The sequence below is a fragment of the Hemitrygon akajei genome, chromosome 1 (assembly GCF_048418815.1).
Source record: "Hemitrygon akajei chromosome 1, sHemAka1.3, whole genome shotgun sequence".
NCBI classification, from domain to species: Eukaryota; Metazoa; Chordata; class Chondrichthyes; order Myliobatiformes; family Dasyatidae; genus Hemitrygon; species Hemitrygon akajei.
In genome coordinates, this window is record NC_133124.1 from 185412237 (window position 1) to 185431519 (window position 19283).

Sequence of the window (19283 nt, forward strand, 5' to 3'; positions counted from 1 at the left end):
CTCCTGGTCGTTTGTGGGGCACGAGAAACCACGACAACCACCACCCGTCCATCATCTCCACAGCCCACACACCACATTGCAGCTCCTACAGGGGCCACTGTGAAGGTGGTGTCCAGATCTAGTGAGGTCAGTTGGGGAGTGTTTCTAAGCGCCTGGTGAGATTGTCTGACTGTGTATGAAGTGCTCAGGACCTGTGCTTTCATTCCTGGCCGTTGTCATCCTAGGGAGCATGTTTAACTGATAATGGGAATAGCAGATAACAAGTCAAATGGTGCTATAAATTGTACTGGTGTGGCTGAGAATACATCAGGTTATTGATCGTACACCTTCAGGAGTGTTTGAAAATGGAGAAATAAATGGCGAGGGAATAAACAGTCCCAGTCACCCTTTGCCCAAAACATCGATCCTCCAGAGATGGTGCCTGATTTGCTAAATTCCTCTAGCACTTTGTGTGTTGGTGATATTTAGTTACTGAGATACATGGCGGAACAAGCACTTCTGGCCCTTCAAGCCATGCTGCCCTGCAACCCCTGATTTAACCATAGTGTCATCAGTGACCAATTAACCCAAGGTTCATAGCAGTGTAGCAGTTAGCACAACACTTTACAGTACCAGCATCCTGGATTCAATTCTTGCTGCTGCCTGTAAGGAGTCGGTCCATTCTCCCCATAACCACATGGGTTTCCTTCGGGTGTTCTGGTTTCCCCCCACAGTCCAAAGACCTCCCAGTTGGTAGGTTAGAAACATGGGTTCATTGGTCATTGTAAATCGTCCTGTGATTAGGCTCAGAGTAAATCAGGGAATTGCTGGGCGGTCAAGATCTAAGGGTTGGAAAGGCCTATACAGTGCTGTATCTCAATAAAAATAAATAAATGGAGATGTGGATATCGTAGGGAGTGTGTGTAAATTGAGTTGTGGATATTGTAGGGAGGGTGTGTAAATGGATTGTGGATATTGTAGGGAGAGTGTGTAAATGGAGTTGTGGCTATTGTAGGGAGTGTGTGTAAATGGGATTGTGGATATTGTAGGGAGTGTGTGTAAATGGAGTTGTGGAAATTGTAGGGAGAGTGTGTAAATGGGGTTGTGGATATTGTAGGGAGTGTGTGTAAATGGAGTTGTGGTTATTGTAGGGAGTGGGTATAAATGGGATTGTGGATATTGTACGGAGTGTGTGTAAATGGAGTTGTGGATATTGTAGGGAGTGTGTAAATGGAGTTGTGGATATTGTAGGGAGTGTGTGTAAATGGAGTTGTGGATATTGTAGGGAGAGTGTGTAAATGGAGTTGTGGATATTGTAGGGAGAGTGTGTAAATGGGGATGTGGATATTGTAGGGAGTGTGTAAATGGAATTGTGGATATTGTAGGGAGGGTGTGTAAATGGATTGTGGATATTGTAGGGAGAGTGTGTAAATGGAGTTGTGGATATTGTAGGGAGAGTGTCTAAATTGAGTTGTGACTATTGTAGGGAGTGTGTGTAAATGGGATTGTGGATATTGTAGGGAGTGTGTGTAAATGGAGTTGTGGAAATTGTAGGGAGAGTGTTAAATGGGGTTGTGGATATTGTAGGGAGTGTGTGTAAATGGAGTTGTGGTTATTGTAGGGAGTGGGTATAAATGGGATTGTGGATATTGTACGGAGTGTGTGTAAATGGAGTTGTGGATATTGTAGGGAGTGTGTGTAAATGGAGTTATGGATATTGTAGGGAGTGTGTAAATGGAGTTGTGGATATTGTAGGGAGTGTGTGTAAATGGAGTTGTGGATATTGTAGGGAGAGTGTGTAAATGGAGTTGTGGAAATTGTAGGGAGAGTGTGTAAATGGGGTTGTGGATATTGTAGGGAGTGTGTGTAAATGGAGTTGTGGTTATTGTAGGGAGTGGGTATAAATGGGATTGTGGATATTGTAAGGAGTGTGTAAATGGAGTTGTGGATATTGTAGGGAGTGTGTGTAAATGGAGTTGTGGATATTGTAGGTAGTGTGTAAATGGAGTTGTGGATATTGTAGGAGGGTGTGTAAATGGAGTTGTGGACATTGTAGGGAGAGTGTGTAAATGGAGTTGTGGATATTGTAGGGCGAGTGTGTAAATGGGGTTGTGGACATTGTAGGGAGCGTGTGTAAATGGAGTTGTGGTTATTGTGGGGAGTGGGTATAAATGGGATTGTGGATATTGTAGGGAGTGTGTGTAAATGGAGTTGTGGATATTGTAAGGAGTGTGTGTAAATGGAGTTGTGGATATTGTAGGGAGTGTGTAAATGGGGTTGTGGATATTGTAGGGAGAGTGTGTAAATGGAGTTGTGGATATTGTAAGGAGTGTGTGTAAATGGAGTTGTGGTTATTGTAGGGAGTGTGTGTAAATGGAGTTGTGGATATTGTAGGGAGTGTGTAAATGGGGTTGTGGATATTGTAGGGAGAGTGTGTAAATGGAGTTGTGGATATTGTAGGGAGTGTGCGTAAATGGAGTTGTGGATATTGTAGGGAGTGTGTGTAAATGGGGTTGTGGATATTTTAGGGAGAGTGTGTAAATGGAATTGTGGATATTGTAGGGAGAGTGTGTAAATGGAGTTGTGGATATTGTAGGGAGGGTATGTAAATGGAGTTGTGGATATTGTAGGGAGAGTGTGTAAATGGAGTTGTGGATATTGTAGGGAGAGTGTGTAAATGGAGTTGTGGAAATTGTAGGGAGAGTGTGTAAATGGAGTTGTGGATATTGTAGGGAGAGTGTGTAATTGGAGTTGTGGTTATTGTAGGGAGTGTGTGTAAATGGAGTTATGGATATTGAACGGGGTGTGTGTAAATGGAGTTGTGGATATTGTAGGGAGTGTGTGTAAATGGAGTTGTGGATATTGTAGGGAGTGTGTAAATGGAATTGTGGATATTGTAGGAGGGTGTGTAAATGGCGTTGTGGATATTGAAGGGAGAGTGTGTAAATGGAGTTGTGGTTATTGTAGGGAGTGTGTGTAAATGGGGTTATGGATATTGTACGGGGTGTGTGTAAATGGAGCTAGTAATGCTGTAGGGAGTGTGCGTAAATGGAGTTGTGGATATTGTAGGGAGTGTGCGTAAATGGAGTTGTGGATATTGTAGGGAGTGTGTGTAAATGGAGTTGTGGATATTGAAGGGAGAGTGTGTAAATGGGGTTGTGGATATTGTAGGGAGAGTGTGTAAATGGAATTGTGGATATTGTAGGGAGAGTGTGTAAATGGAGTTGTGGATATTGTAGGGAGTGGGTATAAATGGGATTGTGGATATTGTAGGGAGAGTGTGTAAATGGGGTTGTAGATATTGTACGGAGTGTGTGTAAATGGAGTTGTGGTTATTGTAGGGAGTGGGTATAAATGGGATTGTGGATATTGTAGGGGGTGTGTGTAAATGGAGCTAGTAATGCTGTAGGGAGTGTGCGTAAATGATAAGCACATGAATTTCTGCAGATGCTGGAAATCCAGAGCAACGCAAAAAGTAATGGTGGAACTCAGCAGGTCAGGCAGCATCTATGGAGGGGAATGAACAGCTGACATTTCGGGCCGAGGCTGCTTCAGCTGCTGAGTTCTTCTAGCATTTTACATGTGTAAATGATGTTGGAGATTAGGTAGGCTATATGTGTAAATGGTTTTTGAGATACTGCAGGGACATAGTGACATAGTAGATTCTAGAGAATGTGTATGCATGACACTGGAGTCTCAAGGGAACTGACTGAATACTACAGGGAATGTGTATAATCACAATCAATGACTGCAGGGAGCATGTGTAAATGGCACCACATGCTGTAGGAAGTGTGTGTAAATGACTCTGCAGTCTCTAGGGAGCATGTGTAAATGATACTGCAGTCTCTAGGGAGTGCGTGTAAATTATACTGAAGATTGCAAGTAGCACCTGTAAATGGCACCTCAGACTGCAGGGAGCATGTGTAAGTGAAGTTACAGACTGTAGGGAGTGTGTATAAATTACACTGCTGGCTATAGGGAGCACCTGTAAGTGTCGCTGCAAACCGTAGGGAGTGTGTATAAATTACACTGCTGGCTATAGGGAGCACCTGTAAGTGACACTGCAAACGGTAGGGAGTGTGTATAAATTACACTGCTGGCTATAGGGAGCACCTGTAAGTGACACTGCAAACTGTAGGGAGTGTGTATAAATTACACTGCTGGCTATAGGGAGCACCTGTAAGTGACACTGCAAACTGTAGGGAGTGTGTATAAATTACACTGCTGGCTATAGGGAGCACCTGTAAGTGACACTGCAAACTGTAGGGAGTGTGTATAAATTACACTGCTGGCTATAGGGAGCACCTGTAAGTGACACTGCAAACTGTAGGGAGTGTGTATAAATTACACTGCTGGGTATAGGGAGCACCTGTAAGTGACACTGCTGGCTGTAGGGAGTGTGTATAAATTACACTGCTAGCTATAGGGAGCAGAAGGCAGGAAGCATGTGTGAACAACACTGTTAACTGCAGAGAGCGTGTGTAAATGGTGATGAGCAGGACAGACTCCAACACTGGTCCAACCATTCTCACCATGTGCATTCTGTACAGGATGCTGATCCCCAGCGTCATGAAGGGCTTAGAGAAATCGATCACCTTCTCCCTCTCGGCTGTGATGGTGAAGGCAGCGACAGCAAGATCAGCTTTCTACAGAGAGATAAACAGACATCAGATGGGCAGCTTGCAGGCAAACTCAATCAGGGCTAAGGGGTGCAGTGGCGGACCAAGGGGTCAAAAGGGGAAGAGAAAGTGCGGGGACACTGCAGACAGAGGGAGTATTTCAGGCAGTGGATGGGGAACCAATTGAGCCTCTCAGTCCTGTATGGTGTTCAGTTTCTCAGGAGTTACTGGTGTCACAGTCAACCAGGAAAGCGGGGTCAGACCCACCATACTCCTGAGATGTGCTCCATAAATGGGAGAGAAGTCCTGGGGTGTCAGGTGAGCCACTCTCTGCAGGACCCCCAGACTCCAGCCTGCTCCTGTGGCCGCAGGATTTACGTGGCGGGTGCGGTCGAGTCTTTGGTCTGTGGTGGCCAGTCCCCCCCTTGGATGTTGATGGTGAGGGATTCAGCACTAGGAATTTGATTTAAAGTCAAATGTTAAAGATGATCATTGTCTTCTCTCTGTGATATGAATGTTCCTTGCCATTTCTAAGTCCATGCCCAAGTGTTGTCTGGGCCTTCCTCTGTGCAGACATGGACTGCTTTTTGAGTGACTGACAGGAAACAATTAATGTAGGACAAGTGGAACTAAGAAGGTGGCATCCATCACTAAGGACCCTCATCATCTGTGACATGCCCTCTTCGCATTACTACCATCAGAGGAGAGGTGCAGAAGCTTGAAGACCCACACTCAGTGGTTTAGAAACAACTTTGTTCCCTCCACATTGGATTTCAGAATGGTCCATGAAACCACAAACGCTCTCTCACTATTTATTCCTCTTTTGCACTAATTATTATACACTATAATTACAGTGATTTTTATGTCTTGCACTGTACTGCTGCCACAAAACAACATTTATGTCAGTGATTCTGACCTGATTGTGATCATGCTCAGTTGGTAAAGTAGACAGGACAACTGCGGATGGAACTTACCCCTGAAAAGCACGAGGTTTAACAGGAGTAGGACAAACACCACAAAGGGGGTATTGAGGAAGAGAGGGACATCAGTGTACATCCAAAGGCTCCTGAGGAATTCAGCACAAGTACAGCATGGGGACAGGCCCTTTGGCCCAACTCACCCATGCTGATCAACCTACCTGAGCCATTTTCCCATGTGTGGCCCCAATCCCTCTAAACCATTCATATCCTTGTACCTGGCCAAATCTCTCTTAAGTGTACCTGCCTTCACCAGCTCCTCTGGCAACTTGGTCTCTATGCATAAGCTGTGAAGAATGAACGTGGGATGTTGGCCAAGGGCATAGAGATTGAGCACATGGAGCTCACAATACAACTTAAAAAAAACATTGGTTAAGGCCACAACCTCAATATGGAGTGCATTTCCAATCACCACGCCACAGCGAGCAGGTGGTGGCGCTGGAGAGCGTGCTGAAGGGATTTGCTAGGCTGTTGTCAGGCTCGGATAGTTTTGGTTATGAGGAGAAATTGGAGAGGCTGAGTCTGTTCTACTTGAAGCGGAGGGGACTGAAAGGAAACCTGAAATTGTGAGGAGCATGGACAGAGCAGACGGTAGAAAGTGTTTTCCAAGAACAGAGGTGGGCAAAACAGCAAAGGTTTAAGGTAAGGAGTAGTAGGTTTAGAGAGAAGAAAAAGAAAGAAAGATTAGCTTGTCATGTGTATCGAAGTATTGAAGCATTCAGTGAAATGCATCATTTGTGTCAACGACCAACACACAGTCTGAAGGTGTGCTGGGGGCAGCCTGCAAGTATCGCCATACTTCCAGCACCAACATAATATGCCCACGACTAACACGTACACATTTGGAACATGGGAGGAAACTGGAGCACCTGGAGGAAACCCATGGGGTCACAGGAATAATGTACAAACTCTTTACAGACAGCGGCAGGAATTGAGTCCAGCTCGCTGATGCTGTAAAGCGTTTGCTAACATCTTCCTCTCAGATGGGGGTGGATGCAATCTGGAATACACTGCCTGAGTGTGGTGGTGGAGCAAGTCTCATATCAGCCAATCCCACAGCACTGAAAAAGAATCTAGACAAGCATCTGAATCACTGAGGCAGTGAACTTGAGGTGGTGGGGGGGGGGGGGAACGAATGAGGCTGGGGGTATGCGGGAGGAAGGATTCCGTTGGTGAGGGTGGGGGTTGAGAGTATGAGATGTGAGGTGTGGGAAGGGTAAGGGCATAGGGTGAATGGGTGAAGATGGGGAGTGAGAGGGAGGGGGTGAGAATGGAGAGTGAGGGTGGGAAGTGAATGTAGGGGTGAGAGTGGAGTGCAGTGAGGGTGGGGGGAATGACCCAGTGCCTGTGCTCACCCGCTGGATCAGCTCTCCCACCATGCCTGTCCAGGAGCCGTTGGGCTCTGGTGCCCCATACAGACCGTCCTCCACCAACTTGATGCGGAAGTTGAACTTGAGGATGTCTCCCAGCTCCTTCAGCATGTCCACGCAGAACCCCTCGTAACGCTCTTCCTCCTGCAGCTCCTGGAAATTCTGCTTCCGCATCACATATGGATTCTCCTGGGAAGAGACCGGAGTCAGAATGCGCAGGGCTGGGACAGAGACTTGGGCTGTGCCCAGCACGCAAACATTGGGTACGCACACACTGCACACATACGACCACATACAATGCAAACACTTTGGGTCTGCGCACAGCACACACCTCAGGACCATGCAGAGTGCACACATCTCGGGTACGCGTACAGCACACGCACCTCAGCCCTGCACACAGCGTGCTCACCGTGTCCTCTCTCTCTCTCTCTCACTCACTCACACACACACACACACACACACACACACACACACACACACACACACACACACACACACACACACACACACACACACACACACACACACACACACACACACACACACACACACACACACACACCATCTCAGGTCCGCCGCGCACTGCACACACACCTCACGTGTGTTGCCTACGCATTTCAGGCCCACATAGAGAGCACAAGTCTCAGGTCTGGATAAAGATAGAGAAAGGAGAGTCAGTGGATAATGTTTACTTTGATCTTCAGTGTCTGCTAAACGAGATAAGAATCCATGGTATTACAAGAAAGATACTATCACGGATAGAGCATTGGCTGACTGGCAGGAAGCAAAGAGTGGGAATAAAGGGGGGCTTTTCTGGTTGACTGCCGGTGACTAGTAGTGTACCACATGGGTCAGTTTTGGGCCCACTTCTTTTGACATTATATGTCAATGATTTGGATGACGGATAGAGTGGGTGGAGGAGCAGGTCATGTTGAGGAAGCAGGGAGTCTGCAAAGGGACAGGCAGATTAGGAGAATAGGCAACAAAGTGGCACATAGTGTAGGGAAGTGTATGGTCATGCACTTTGGTAGAACGAATAAAGGTGTAGGCTACTTTCTAAACAGGGAGAAAATTCAAAACCTGGAAATGCAAAGGGGCTAGGGAGTCCTTGAGCAGGATTCCCTCAAGGTTAAGTTGTAGATTGAATCAGGGCAAGGAAGCCAAATGCGAAGTTATTATTCATTTCAAGAGGATAGAAATATAAAAACAGGGATGCCATACAGAGACTTTATAAAGCAATGATCATATAAAAACAGGGATGCCATACTGAGACTTTATAAAGCAATGATCAGGCCAAACCGAATATTGTGAGCAGTATGGGCCCCTTATATAAGAAAGGATGTGTTGCATTGGAGGGGATCCAGAAGAGGTTGACAAGAATGATCCTGAGTATGAAAGGGTTAAGGAGTGTTGGAGGCTCTGGGCCTGTACTCGCTGGAGTTTAGAAGAATGAGGGAGGATCTCATTGAAACCTATCGAAAATTGAAAGGCCAAGATAGAGCGGATGTGGGGCGGATCTTTCCTGCAGTGAACGAATCTAGGACCTGAGACCGCAACCTCAGAACAAAAGAACATCCCTTTAGAGCAGAGATGAGGAGGAATTTCTTTAGACTGGGGGTGGCGAATCTGCAGAATTCATTGGGTATATTTAAAGCGGTGGTTGATAAGCTCTTGATTAATCAGGACGTCAATGGTTACCGGGAGAACGCAGGAGAATGGGATTGAGAGGAAAATAAACCAGCCACGATAGAATGGCAGAGGAGACTCAATCAACTGAATGGCCTAATTCTGCTCCTATGTCTATGGTCTGCATTAAGCTTGCACATGTCAGGTCCACATAAAGTGCACATAGCTCACGTCCATGCATAGCATTGGCACCTCAGGTCCGATCCACAGAGAACGCACGTTATCTCAGGTCTATGCAAAGCACACACACTATGCCATGTTCACTCACGCAGCACGTGTTCCTCAGGCCTGCATACAGCTCGCACACCTTGGGTCTGCACATAGTGCACACCTCAGGTTGGCGCTCAGCACACACACCATGTTCTCTCACACAGTGCATGGCTTTCAGGCCCATACACAACACAACACACCATGTTTGCTCACACTCAGAGTCGGAAGAGAGTGAGAGAGAGAGAGCAGGAGCGGTCACCGGGACTATTGGGAAAGGGGGTGAGAATGGGTAAGAGCTTTAGGGAAGGGTTGAGGGAGTGATGTGGACAGTATTAAAGAGGGTGTGAGGGAAGTGAATGAGGAAGGGAGAAAGGGTATGGTAGAGGGGGCAGGAGGAGGAGGGAAAGGAGGGTCAGTGATGATCAGGCAATGGGTGAAGGAGGGCCAAGGGGAATAGGATGGGAAGTCTGTTGATGATACTAAGAAAGGTGGAGGTACAGGTAGTGTTGAGGAAGCAATGAGGCTGCAGAAGAAATAAAAGTGTAGACTATTTTCTAAATAGGGATAAAATTAAAAAATCTGAGGTGCAAAGGGATGGGAGTCCACGTGAAGGATAACCTAAAGGTTAATATGCGGTTGAGTCGGTGGTGAGGAAGGCAAATGCAATGTTGGCATTCATTTCAAGGGGACTGGAATATTAAAGCAAGGATGTAATGTTGAGACTTTATAAAGCACTGCTGAGGCCTCACTTGGAGCATTGTGAGCAGTTTTAGGCCCCTTATCTAACAAAGGATGTGCTGACATTGGAGAGGGTTCAGAGGAAGTTCACAAGAATGATTCCGGGAATGATTGAATGAGAAGCGTTTGATGTTCTGGTCCTTTACTTGCTGGAATATAGAAGAATGAGGAGGAAATCTCATTGAAACCTATCGAAGGTCTAGATAGAGTGCATGTGGAAAGGATGTTTCCTTACCAGGAGAGTCTAGGGCCAGAGGGCACAGCCTCAGAATAGAAGGACGTTCATTTAGAGGTGAGGAGAATTTTTTTCAGACAGACAGTGGTTAATCTGTGGAATTCATTGCCACAGGCAGCCATGAGGGCCAGGTCATTGGCTATATTTAACGCAGAGGTTGATAGGATCTTGTTTAATCAGGGTTACAGGGAGACTGCAGGAGAATGGGGTTTTAAGGAAAGTAAGTCATACCATGGTGAAACGGTGGAGCAGCTTTGACAGGCTGAATGGCCTAATTCTGCTCCTATCTCTTATGGTCTTATGGGATGGGGCTGCAATTAGGTTAGTAGTGGGTCAGGGAGGGATGGGGATTGGGAGGGGTTGGGCTGTGATGGGGTAGTATTGGGTGAAGGAGGGTGGTTGGGGTGGTATTGGGTAAGGGAGCAGGATGGGGGAGGGGATAGGGTGATATTGGGTGTGGGAGGTATTGGATGGAGTAAGGGATGCGATGTTACTGGGTAAGAGAAGGATTGGGTGTGTGACGGAGATAGTATTGGGTGGGGGAATAAGGGGGGTGTGATGGGGTAGTATTGGGTAAGAGAAAGAATGGGTTGTGATGGGGATGATATTGGGTGGGGGAATAAATAAGGGGGTGCGATGGGGTAGTATTGGGTAAGGGAAAGAATGGGTTGTGATGGGGATAATAGTGGGTGGGGGAATAAATAAGGGGGTGCAATGGGGTAGTATTGGGTAAGGGAAAGAATGGGGTGTGATGGGGGATTGTATTGGGTGGGGGACAGGGTTGGGGATGTGAAGGGTGCTGTAGAGGTGCCCCCACTCCTTACCAGGATGGTGGTGACGATCAGTGTTTTGTTGATGAGGGTCTCAGACATGTTGATGTCTAGGAAGGTGGCATCCATGGTAAGTCCCCGGCTCGAGTGCCAACTGCCAATCTGCAGGAAGAGGACATGTCATCAGCGAATGCTCCCTAAATTCCCCCTCAGCAGCCCCACCCACCTTCACCTTCATGTGCACTTAGGGAGGTGGAAGAATCAAGATCTTCATGGGAGGGGGAAGTCAGAACTTTAGAGGAGGGTTGTGGAGAGTTGGGATCTCTGGGAGAAGGGGTAGAGCTGGTTCCTTCAGGGGAGGTGGAGTCAGGATCGTCAGGAGAGGGGTGGGAATCAGAGCCTTCAAGGGATGGGGGAGTGTCGGAATTTCAGAGGAGGGGCGAGAGAGTTGCCACCTTCAGGACAGGGGTGGGAAGTTGGTATCTTTAGGAGAGCATGGAAGAGTAGGTATCTTCAGGGGAGAGAGGGATTTGGTACCTGGGTAAGGGTAGTTGGTAATTTCAATTGCCCTCACTCAGCCAGGCCCGGATTCTGGATCTCCTTTTGGTCCAGGTGCTTGTTGGCGCTATTTATTTTGGTCCATCTCTCAATGCCCCTGGAAAGATTGGGATGGGCTGCCTCCTGCATCTGCTGCAGGTCATGAGGGGTGAGCTGGGATTTGGTCCCAGTGTCATTAAGGGAACAGTGACATGCTTGCGAGTCAAGGTGGTGCATTACAGCAGGGGAACATGCAGTTGGTGGGGTCCCCCTGTGCCTGCTGCCCTTGTCCTGCGTGGAGTTGGGAGGAGCTGTGGGTGGGAATGTTTAGAAGGGCTGGGGGAAGTGCCAACTGAGCACTGTCTGTGACAGTTCCAAGCTTCTCAAGAGCTGTTGGAGCCACAGTCTCCTGGGCAAGTGGGGAGTGTTTCACCACACCTCGACTTGTAGATGGGGAAGGGCATGGGGTCTTAGGACGGGTGTCATTCTCCAGAGGATCCCCAGCCTCTGCCCTGCTCCTGGTGTCACAGTGGCTGCTTTGGCTGAAGTGTCTCCCCTGCCTCCCCTCCCTGAGATGTTGATGGTGGGGCACTGGTGATAGAATGCCACTGGAAAGACAGGCAGACCCTCTTCTTCAAGTCAACTGGAAGGCAAATGCCACTTAGGCATAAATTTCGAGAGCACTAGAATACAAAAGCAAGGATGTAATGTTGAGGATTCATAGGGCATAGGTCAGACCGTAATAGGGTATTATGAGAAGATTTGGGCCTCATACCTATAAAAGATTTTGCTGTCATTGAAGAGAGTGCAGAGGAACCTCTAGGATTGACAGGGTTAATGTATGATGGCTCTGGTTCTGTACTTGCTGGAGTTTAGAAGAATGAGGGTATCTTATTGAAACCTACCAAATATTGAAAGGCCTAAACAGATATATCCAATAATGGGAGATCCTTGGGCTACAGGCTCAGAATAAAAGGACATCCTTTTAGAACAGAGATGAGGAGGAATTTCTCTAGCCAGAGGGTTGTAAATCTATGGAATTCATTACCACGGACGGTTGTGGAGGCCATGTCATTGGGTATATATAGAGTGAAGGTTGATAGGTTCTCAATTAAGAGCATCAAAGGTTACAGAGAGGCACAAAAATGGATCTGAGGGGAAAAAATAAATCAGCCAAGATTCAACGGCAGAGAAGACTCTGTGGGTCAAATGGCCTAATTCTGCTCCGACTGTATGTCTCCTGGCGATTAAGAACGTCACTTTTGTCTACATACCCAGTGTCTAATGGCAGGGTGTTCACATTAGACTCTACAAAACAATGCACCCTCTCCTTGGTGGCAGGAAACACCCATACTGTACGGATCATGATCCCCACCGTGCACACACACCTGTTTGTGACCGTTCTTCCCCTGTTCGAGGATCCTCAACGTGTAGTTCATCCGCTGGCCCTTACTGTTAAACTCCACCCGACCAGTTAGACCGTCGTACTCCACCTGAGCACAGCAGAGCCAGGCACAGGGTGGGGACCCGAGAGGGAGGGAGTGTGGGGAGAGGTGGAGGGAGGAAGTGGGAGGGGTAGAGAGAGAGGGAGGGAAAGAGACAGGGAGCGAGGGATAGATAGATAGATAGATAGTAAGCGAGATGCAGGGAGAGAGAGATAGAGAGAAAAGATGGGAGAGAAGGAAAGAGTGAGATATCCGGATGTGGGGAGAACAGAGTTGTGGAAGGAGGAAGGAGGAGAAGCATGGGGGAATGAGATGGAAGAAAAGAGTGAGAGTGGGAAAATGGGGCAGAGAGAGAATAGAGGAGGGAGAGGATCATGCGGGAGTGAGAAAGAAGATAGAAGAAGATAGAGAAGGGCAAGATAGAGGGGGAGATGGAGACAGAAAATATGAGGGGGGGAGAGTAGTAGAGAGAGTAGGATGGGGAGAGAAGGGGAAAAAAAGCGAGAAATGGAGAGAGGAAAGTGGTGGTTAGATGAAAGCATGGGAAGAGTGGGAGGGAGGGATGAATAGTCAAAGGGACAAGCAGAGAGAGAGGGAGAGGCACGGAGGGGAGGAGGAAGTGAAGAAAAGAGGGAATGGGAGAGAATGATAAGGAGGACGTATGAGAGAAGGGTTTGGAGAAGGAGGGAGAAATAAAAAGAGTACAGTGAATACAAAATGAAATTTGAGGTGACTGTACAATGACGTGTTCCTAAAGGAGATAACAGAAGGAGCACAGTTTGTGCTTTGATTAGTGACAGACCTGAACCTTCTCCCAAATCCTTCTCTGACTGTGCCACCACCCAGTGCAACCATCAGACACCAGAATTATTACAGACAATTCTCCTAAGGGGAACTACTCATCAGGGAGATACCTCCCAGGACACTCACTGGAGAATAACCATCGGATACCAGAAGGATCAGAGGCATTTCTTCTACTGGGGAATTACTCATCAAGGAGCTATACTCTGGGTCATGTTCCTCAGGAATATTTCCCCTGGGAATAACTCTCCAGGGATCTCTCTGGGGAATACCTCACCAAGGAATATTTTTCCATGATACTCTCACCCGGGAATATCTCAGAGGGGATAAGTTCACATAGACACAGTTCTGTAATAAATAATTCTGGGGAATAACTCATTGGGAAATCACTCACTAGGGAATATCTCTCTGGGGAATAATGTATTGGAAAACAACTCTTCAGGACACTGGTCACCTGGGAGTGGCTGGATTTGATCTCAGTGAATGTGTCCAGGCCAATAGCACCTGTGGGACAGTTTTGGGAAGAGTGATCATAACTTGCTTGTAGGTAGCTATGAGTGGTCTGTAAATTAAGGCCCGGACTGTTGGGGAGGGAAGGCCAGTTTTAATATCAGTAGACAAGATCTGGCAGAAATTGACTGTGAGCAGTTATTTACAGGTGAGTCTATGTCAGATGTGTGGGAGGCAGTCAAGGCAGACATTTCCAATGAAGGAGAGCAGGTCAAATGAAAAAGCTGCAGAAAATTGCAAACTTAGCCAGCTCCAACATGGGCACTAGGCCCCTCAGCGTTGAGGACATCTGTCAAAAGACAATGTCTCAAAAAGGCATTCTGGTTCAAATCAAAGGAACGCTGGGTGTCAGGACACACCAGGGGTTGATAAAAAAAAGTAGAGTTCCAGCCACAGTCTTTACTCCCAGGGTAGGGGAGTGAACTGTATCGGATCGTGAAAGTGGCAAGTCCGAATGCAGCTGGTAGATCACATGGTGAACCAATTGAGCTGCTCACACATGGGAGACCCTCTCTTTCTGCGTGGGCTTTCAAATGTTCACATTCATGTACCTGCAATGCAAGTTGCCCAGTGTGAACCATTACTAATATGACTCAGTAAAGATCATACTGCTCCACTGTCATTCGTGTTCTGTGCGTGCGGAACAATTGGCCACAAGGATCAAAACAAGATTAGCCTCTCTACTGCAAGTGTCTAATCCATCTTGGGCTGCAGCTATGGCAACACTGACCCCTGGAACCTGGCTGCAATGGAAAAAAATCCTCCTGGGCACCATCGAACTCCTACCAATATTAATCCCAGCAGCAAAGCTGGAGGAAGCAGTGAAACTCAAGATGCTCCATATGCACTTGGGAAAACTCAGGTAGAAATACATAGAAACATAGAAAACCTACAGCACAATACAGACCCTTTGGCCCACAATGCTGTGCCGAACGTGTACTTACTTAGAAATTACCCAGGGTTACCCAGAGCCCTCTATTTTCCTAAGCTCCGTGTACCTATCCAGAAGTCTCTTAAAAGACCCTATCGTATCCGCCTCCACCAGCGTCGCCGGCAGCTCATCCCACGCACTCATCACTCTGCGTAAAAAGCTTACCTCTGACATCTCTTTCCGTGCATACTTCAAAGCACCTTAAAACTGTGTCCTCTCATGTTAGCCATTTCAGCCCTAGGAAAAAGCCTCTGACTATTCACACGATCAATGCCTCTCATCATCTTATATACCTCTATCAGGTCACCTCTCGATCTCCGTCGCTCCAAGGAGAAAAGGCTGAGTTCACTCAACCTATTTTCATAAGGCATGTTCCCCAATCCAGACAACATCCTTGTAAATCTCCTCTGTACCCTTTCTATAGTTTCCACATCCTTCCTGTAGTGAGGTGACCAGAAATAAGCACAGTACTCCAAGTGGGGTCTGACCAAGGTCCTATAAAACTGTAACATCACCTCAGTTCTTGAACTCAATCCCACAGTTGATGAAGGCCAATGCACCGTATGCCTCTTAACCATAGAGTCAACCTGCGCAGCAGCTTTGAGCGTCCTATGGGCTCAGACCCCAAGATCCCTCTGATCCTCCCCACTGCCAAGAGTCTTACCATTAACACTATATTCTGCCATCATATTTGACCTACCAAAATGAACCACCTCACACGTATCTGGGTTGAACTCCATCTGCCACTTCTCAGCCTAGTTTGTCCCGCTGTAACTTCTGACAGCACTCCATGCTATCCACTACACCTCCAAATGTGTCATCAGCAAATTTACTAACCCATCCCTCCACTTCCTCATCCTGGTCATTTACAAAAATCACGAAGAGAAGGGGTCCCAGAACAGATCCCTGAGGCACAGCACTGGTCACTGACCTCCATGCAGAATACGATCTGTCTACAACCACCTTTTGCCTTCTGTCACATACTTTAAACCTCCACCCTCCCACAGTTTACTCCCAAAGCCTTCCCCATGACTGGGTACAGCCGCAAAGCAACAGAGGGTTGAGATCAAAGTTTTCCTTCTCCTAGATGAGCTGCCAACCATAGCTAACAAGCTCCATCTGGTATATTATGATCCAGAAAACCTAATGAAATGTGATGCTTCACCATATGGGGTTGGGGCTTCCACATCAAATGCCTTGTGGAACAGGAATGCCTATTGCTTTTCCTTCAAGGACAATGTCTCAGGTAGAGACAAGTTATTCACAGGTAGGCTGAGGAGCATTATGTTTGGTGTCAAGCATTTCCAATTGTATCTATTGGGCATCCATTTGAATTCCATACAGATCATAAGCCTCTACTAGGCATAATGGGGTAGACACAAGGTATCCAACAGATGTCATCGTACAGACTGCAATGATAGGCACTGATCTTATCCTCTTACTCTTATACAATGAGGTATACCCCTGGAAACGAAAAGGTGGTGGCAGACACCTTAACAGATTCCCAATAATAGGGGTCACTACATCTGGCATACCACCATTCAAAATTGTCCACTTGTTATAAAGGCTTGAAAAGACACCCAATAAAAGTCGCCTTGTTAGGTAGCGGACCACCCGGAATCCACTCTTGTCACAAGTGAAAACAGCACTACAGGTTGGCTGTCTCACCAGAATTTTAATCAATCACAAATGGCCAAAATGCCTACAGTGTGGCTGCACACTATGGGGCAGTAGCGTAGTGGTTCCCTGCCAGGGCTGCAAGTGTGTACTCAGTGACCTGCAGGATGCCCACCCAGGTGTGGCGAGAATGAAGGTACTGATAAGAAGCTACATGTGGTGGCTTACGATGACATCAATATTGAGAACATGGAAGACATCTGCCCTATTTACCAGCAGATGCAAAAAGCATTGTCAAAGGCCTCCTTTATACCAAAGCCTGTGGGAGTCCATCCACATCGACTATTTTGGACCATGCTGGGGACACGTTTCTGGTTATTGCGGATGTTCATTTGAAGTGGATTGAGGTATTACCCACTAATTTGTCCTGTTCTTCCATAACTAAGATCACTAAGCTACAGTCGGTCTTCATCACTTTTGGTATTTCAGAAATGATTGACAATGACCTAGCTCTGCAGAATGCATGGAGTTTATCGAAAAGAATGGTATTAGGCATCTGACAACAATACGTTACACACAATACCAATATCAAATGGCCTGGTGGAGCAGAAATGAGGCCTTTCCAAACAAATACAGTTTCCACTCAATGATGAAATTAAGCCATTTCCTTTTCCATTATCGGATTACTCCAAACAAACTTACAGCTACATCACCTGCCCAGTTAGTGCTTAAGCACACATTATGCACCAGATTAGATCTCCTACAGCTGGCTGTCCAGGAGCAAATTTGCAGCATGAAAGAGGCCATGAAACAAAAATACGATACACACACCAGGCCGCAAATGTTCGGTGCCAGAGACGAAGTCAACAATTAACCTACTACAAGAAGAAAACTGGCTATCAGCTGATGTCTGGTATTATCATGTTCATGTAGTAGTGCTTGGGGTGACAGATAGGCAGATTGTTAGGCAACATTTGGGTCATATACTCCAGACAATTGACAGGGGACCCAGGAAAGCTACAGAAACATCCTCTGCTGATGAAGCCAGCATCTCAGCAGTTGAACCCATAGACACATAATCAAGAGAAGCAGAGATTCACAGCCCACTGCCCTCGACATCAGCTAACCATGAAGTCACAGAGAGAGAGCCTGCTCACCGACAACAGTCCACAAGGGTGCAGCAGCTGGTTGATATGTACCAAGCAGGATAGATATTTTAGCATTACTTATTTATTGAGATACAGCATGGAATATCTCCTTCTGGCCTTTTGAGCCGCGCTGCCCAGCAGCCCCTGATTTAACAGTAGCCTAATCATGGGACAACTTACCTACCAATCAACCTACTAACTGGGTACAGTATGTCTTTGGACTGTGGGAGGAAACCGGAACATTTGGAGGAAACCCACATACTCCATGGAGGAGGACGTACAGTCTCCTTACAGGTGACGTTGGAATTGAACTCTGAACATGCCTCAAGCTGTAATAGCATCGTGCTAGCACTAAGCTACCGTGGCAACCAGTATTTCCTCTGTTACCTCCCTTATTCCTTTCCCCTGTGTTCCCATCTATAGCAGAGGAGAATCTTTTGAATTATGTCATTGGCGAGAATGAGGCAAAAGGGCACGCACCTGACTGATTGCGCAGTGAATTGATTGGACCTCTTACCCAGGGGAAGCTCTCTCTTTATGTGTGGGTTTTCAAGTGCACAGTTTCTGTTTTGGCAGGCCGTTTGTCACTCCCACACTGTAAGTTGCCCTGTATGTACTGTGACTAACATGACTTAGTAAGAAGGTTTATTCACTCTACTCTGTCCAAAACTAGAGGGTGTAAGTTTAAAGTGAGAGGGGAAAGATTTAAAAGGATCTGAGGGGGATTTTCATCATACAGAGGGTAGTGGGTATATGGGACAAGCTGCCAGAGGAAGTGGAGCAATGGGTAAAAGTACAAAATTTCACAGGTATGTGGATAGGAAAGGTTTACAGGGATTGAAATTACAATATTTAAAAGGTATTTGGACAGCTACATGAATAGGAAACACTTAGAGCACGGGTTCCCAACCTGGGGTTCAACCCCTGTGTTAATGGTAGAGGTCCATGGAATATAAAAGATTGGGAACCCCTTGTTTAGAAGAATATGGGCCAAGTGTGAGCAAATGAACCTAGCACAGATAGACTCTTTGGTCGGCATGGGTAAGTTGAGCTGAAAGCCATGTTTTAGAGCTGTATTACTCTATGAATCTCTTGAAAACAATCGCGCCTTTCAGGAAGTGTGGTGTCATGGTATTGTAGTGGTTAGTGTGATGCTATTTAAACTCGGGGCATCGGAGTTCAGAGTTCAATTCTGGCATCCTCTGTAAGAAAGTTTGTAGCTTCTTCCCGTGTGCTCCAGTTTCCTTGCACAGTCCAAAGACGTACCAGCTTGTATGTGAATTGGTCATTGTAAACTGTCCTGTGATTAAGTTAGGTTTAAATTTGGTGGGATGGTGGGAGTCACAGCTCAGTAAGCTGGAAGGGCCTGTTCTGTGCCGTATCTCTAAAATAAAAAATATATATAAGTCTAGAGAACATATGGGGATATTCAAATAAATTAGGAGGGCAAAGAGAGGCCATGGATTATGAAAAGGCAGGTGATATTAAGTAAAATCTCAAAGCATTTTATAAGTGCATTATGGGGAAGTGTATCCAGGGAAAGAGGGGGACTTACTAAGGATCAAAAGGGTAATGGGTGTCTGGAGCCAGAGGGTGTGGGTGAGATCTTAATGAATAGTTCTAATCAGCTTCACTGAGAAAGAACACTTGTGTCAGGAGAATTCAGGGAGAGGAAAAGCAAAATTCAAGAACACATTTGTTGTTAAAAAA

The 19283-nt window shown here is 46.5% G+C and overlaps 1 protein-coding gene across 20 annotated transcripts in view; it reads right to left on the reverse strand.

Annotated features, from left to right (window-relative positions):
- The window catches only part of grik5 (glutamate receptor, ionotropic, kainate 5), a 266133-nt gene that overhangs the window by 21914 nt on the left and 224936 nt on the right, over window positions 1-19283 (reverse strand). For all 20 annotated transcript variants that reach the window (XM_073056128.1, XM_073056149.1, XM_073056213.1 and 17 more), the window contains 4 exons: window positions 12510-12614; window positions 10639-10746; window positions 6931-7134; window positions 4512-4625 (listed from right to left, as the gene is read on the reverse strand). In XM_073056128.1, coding sequence (XP_072912229.1) covers window positions 4512-4625; window positions 6931-7134; window positions 10639-10746; window positions 12510-12614 — 531 coding nt within the window. The remainder of the gene's footprint in view (window positions 1-4511; window positions 4626-6930; window positions 7135-10638; window positions 10747-12509; window positions 12615-19283) is intronic.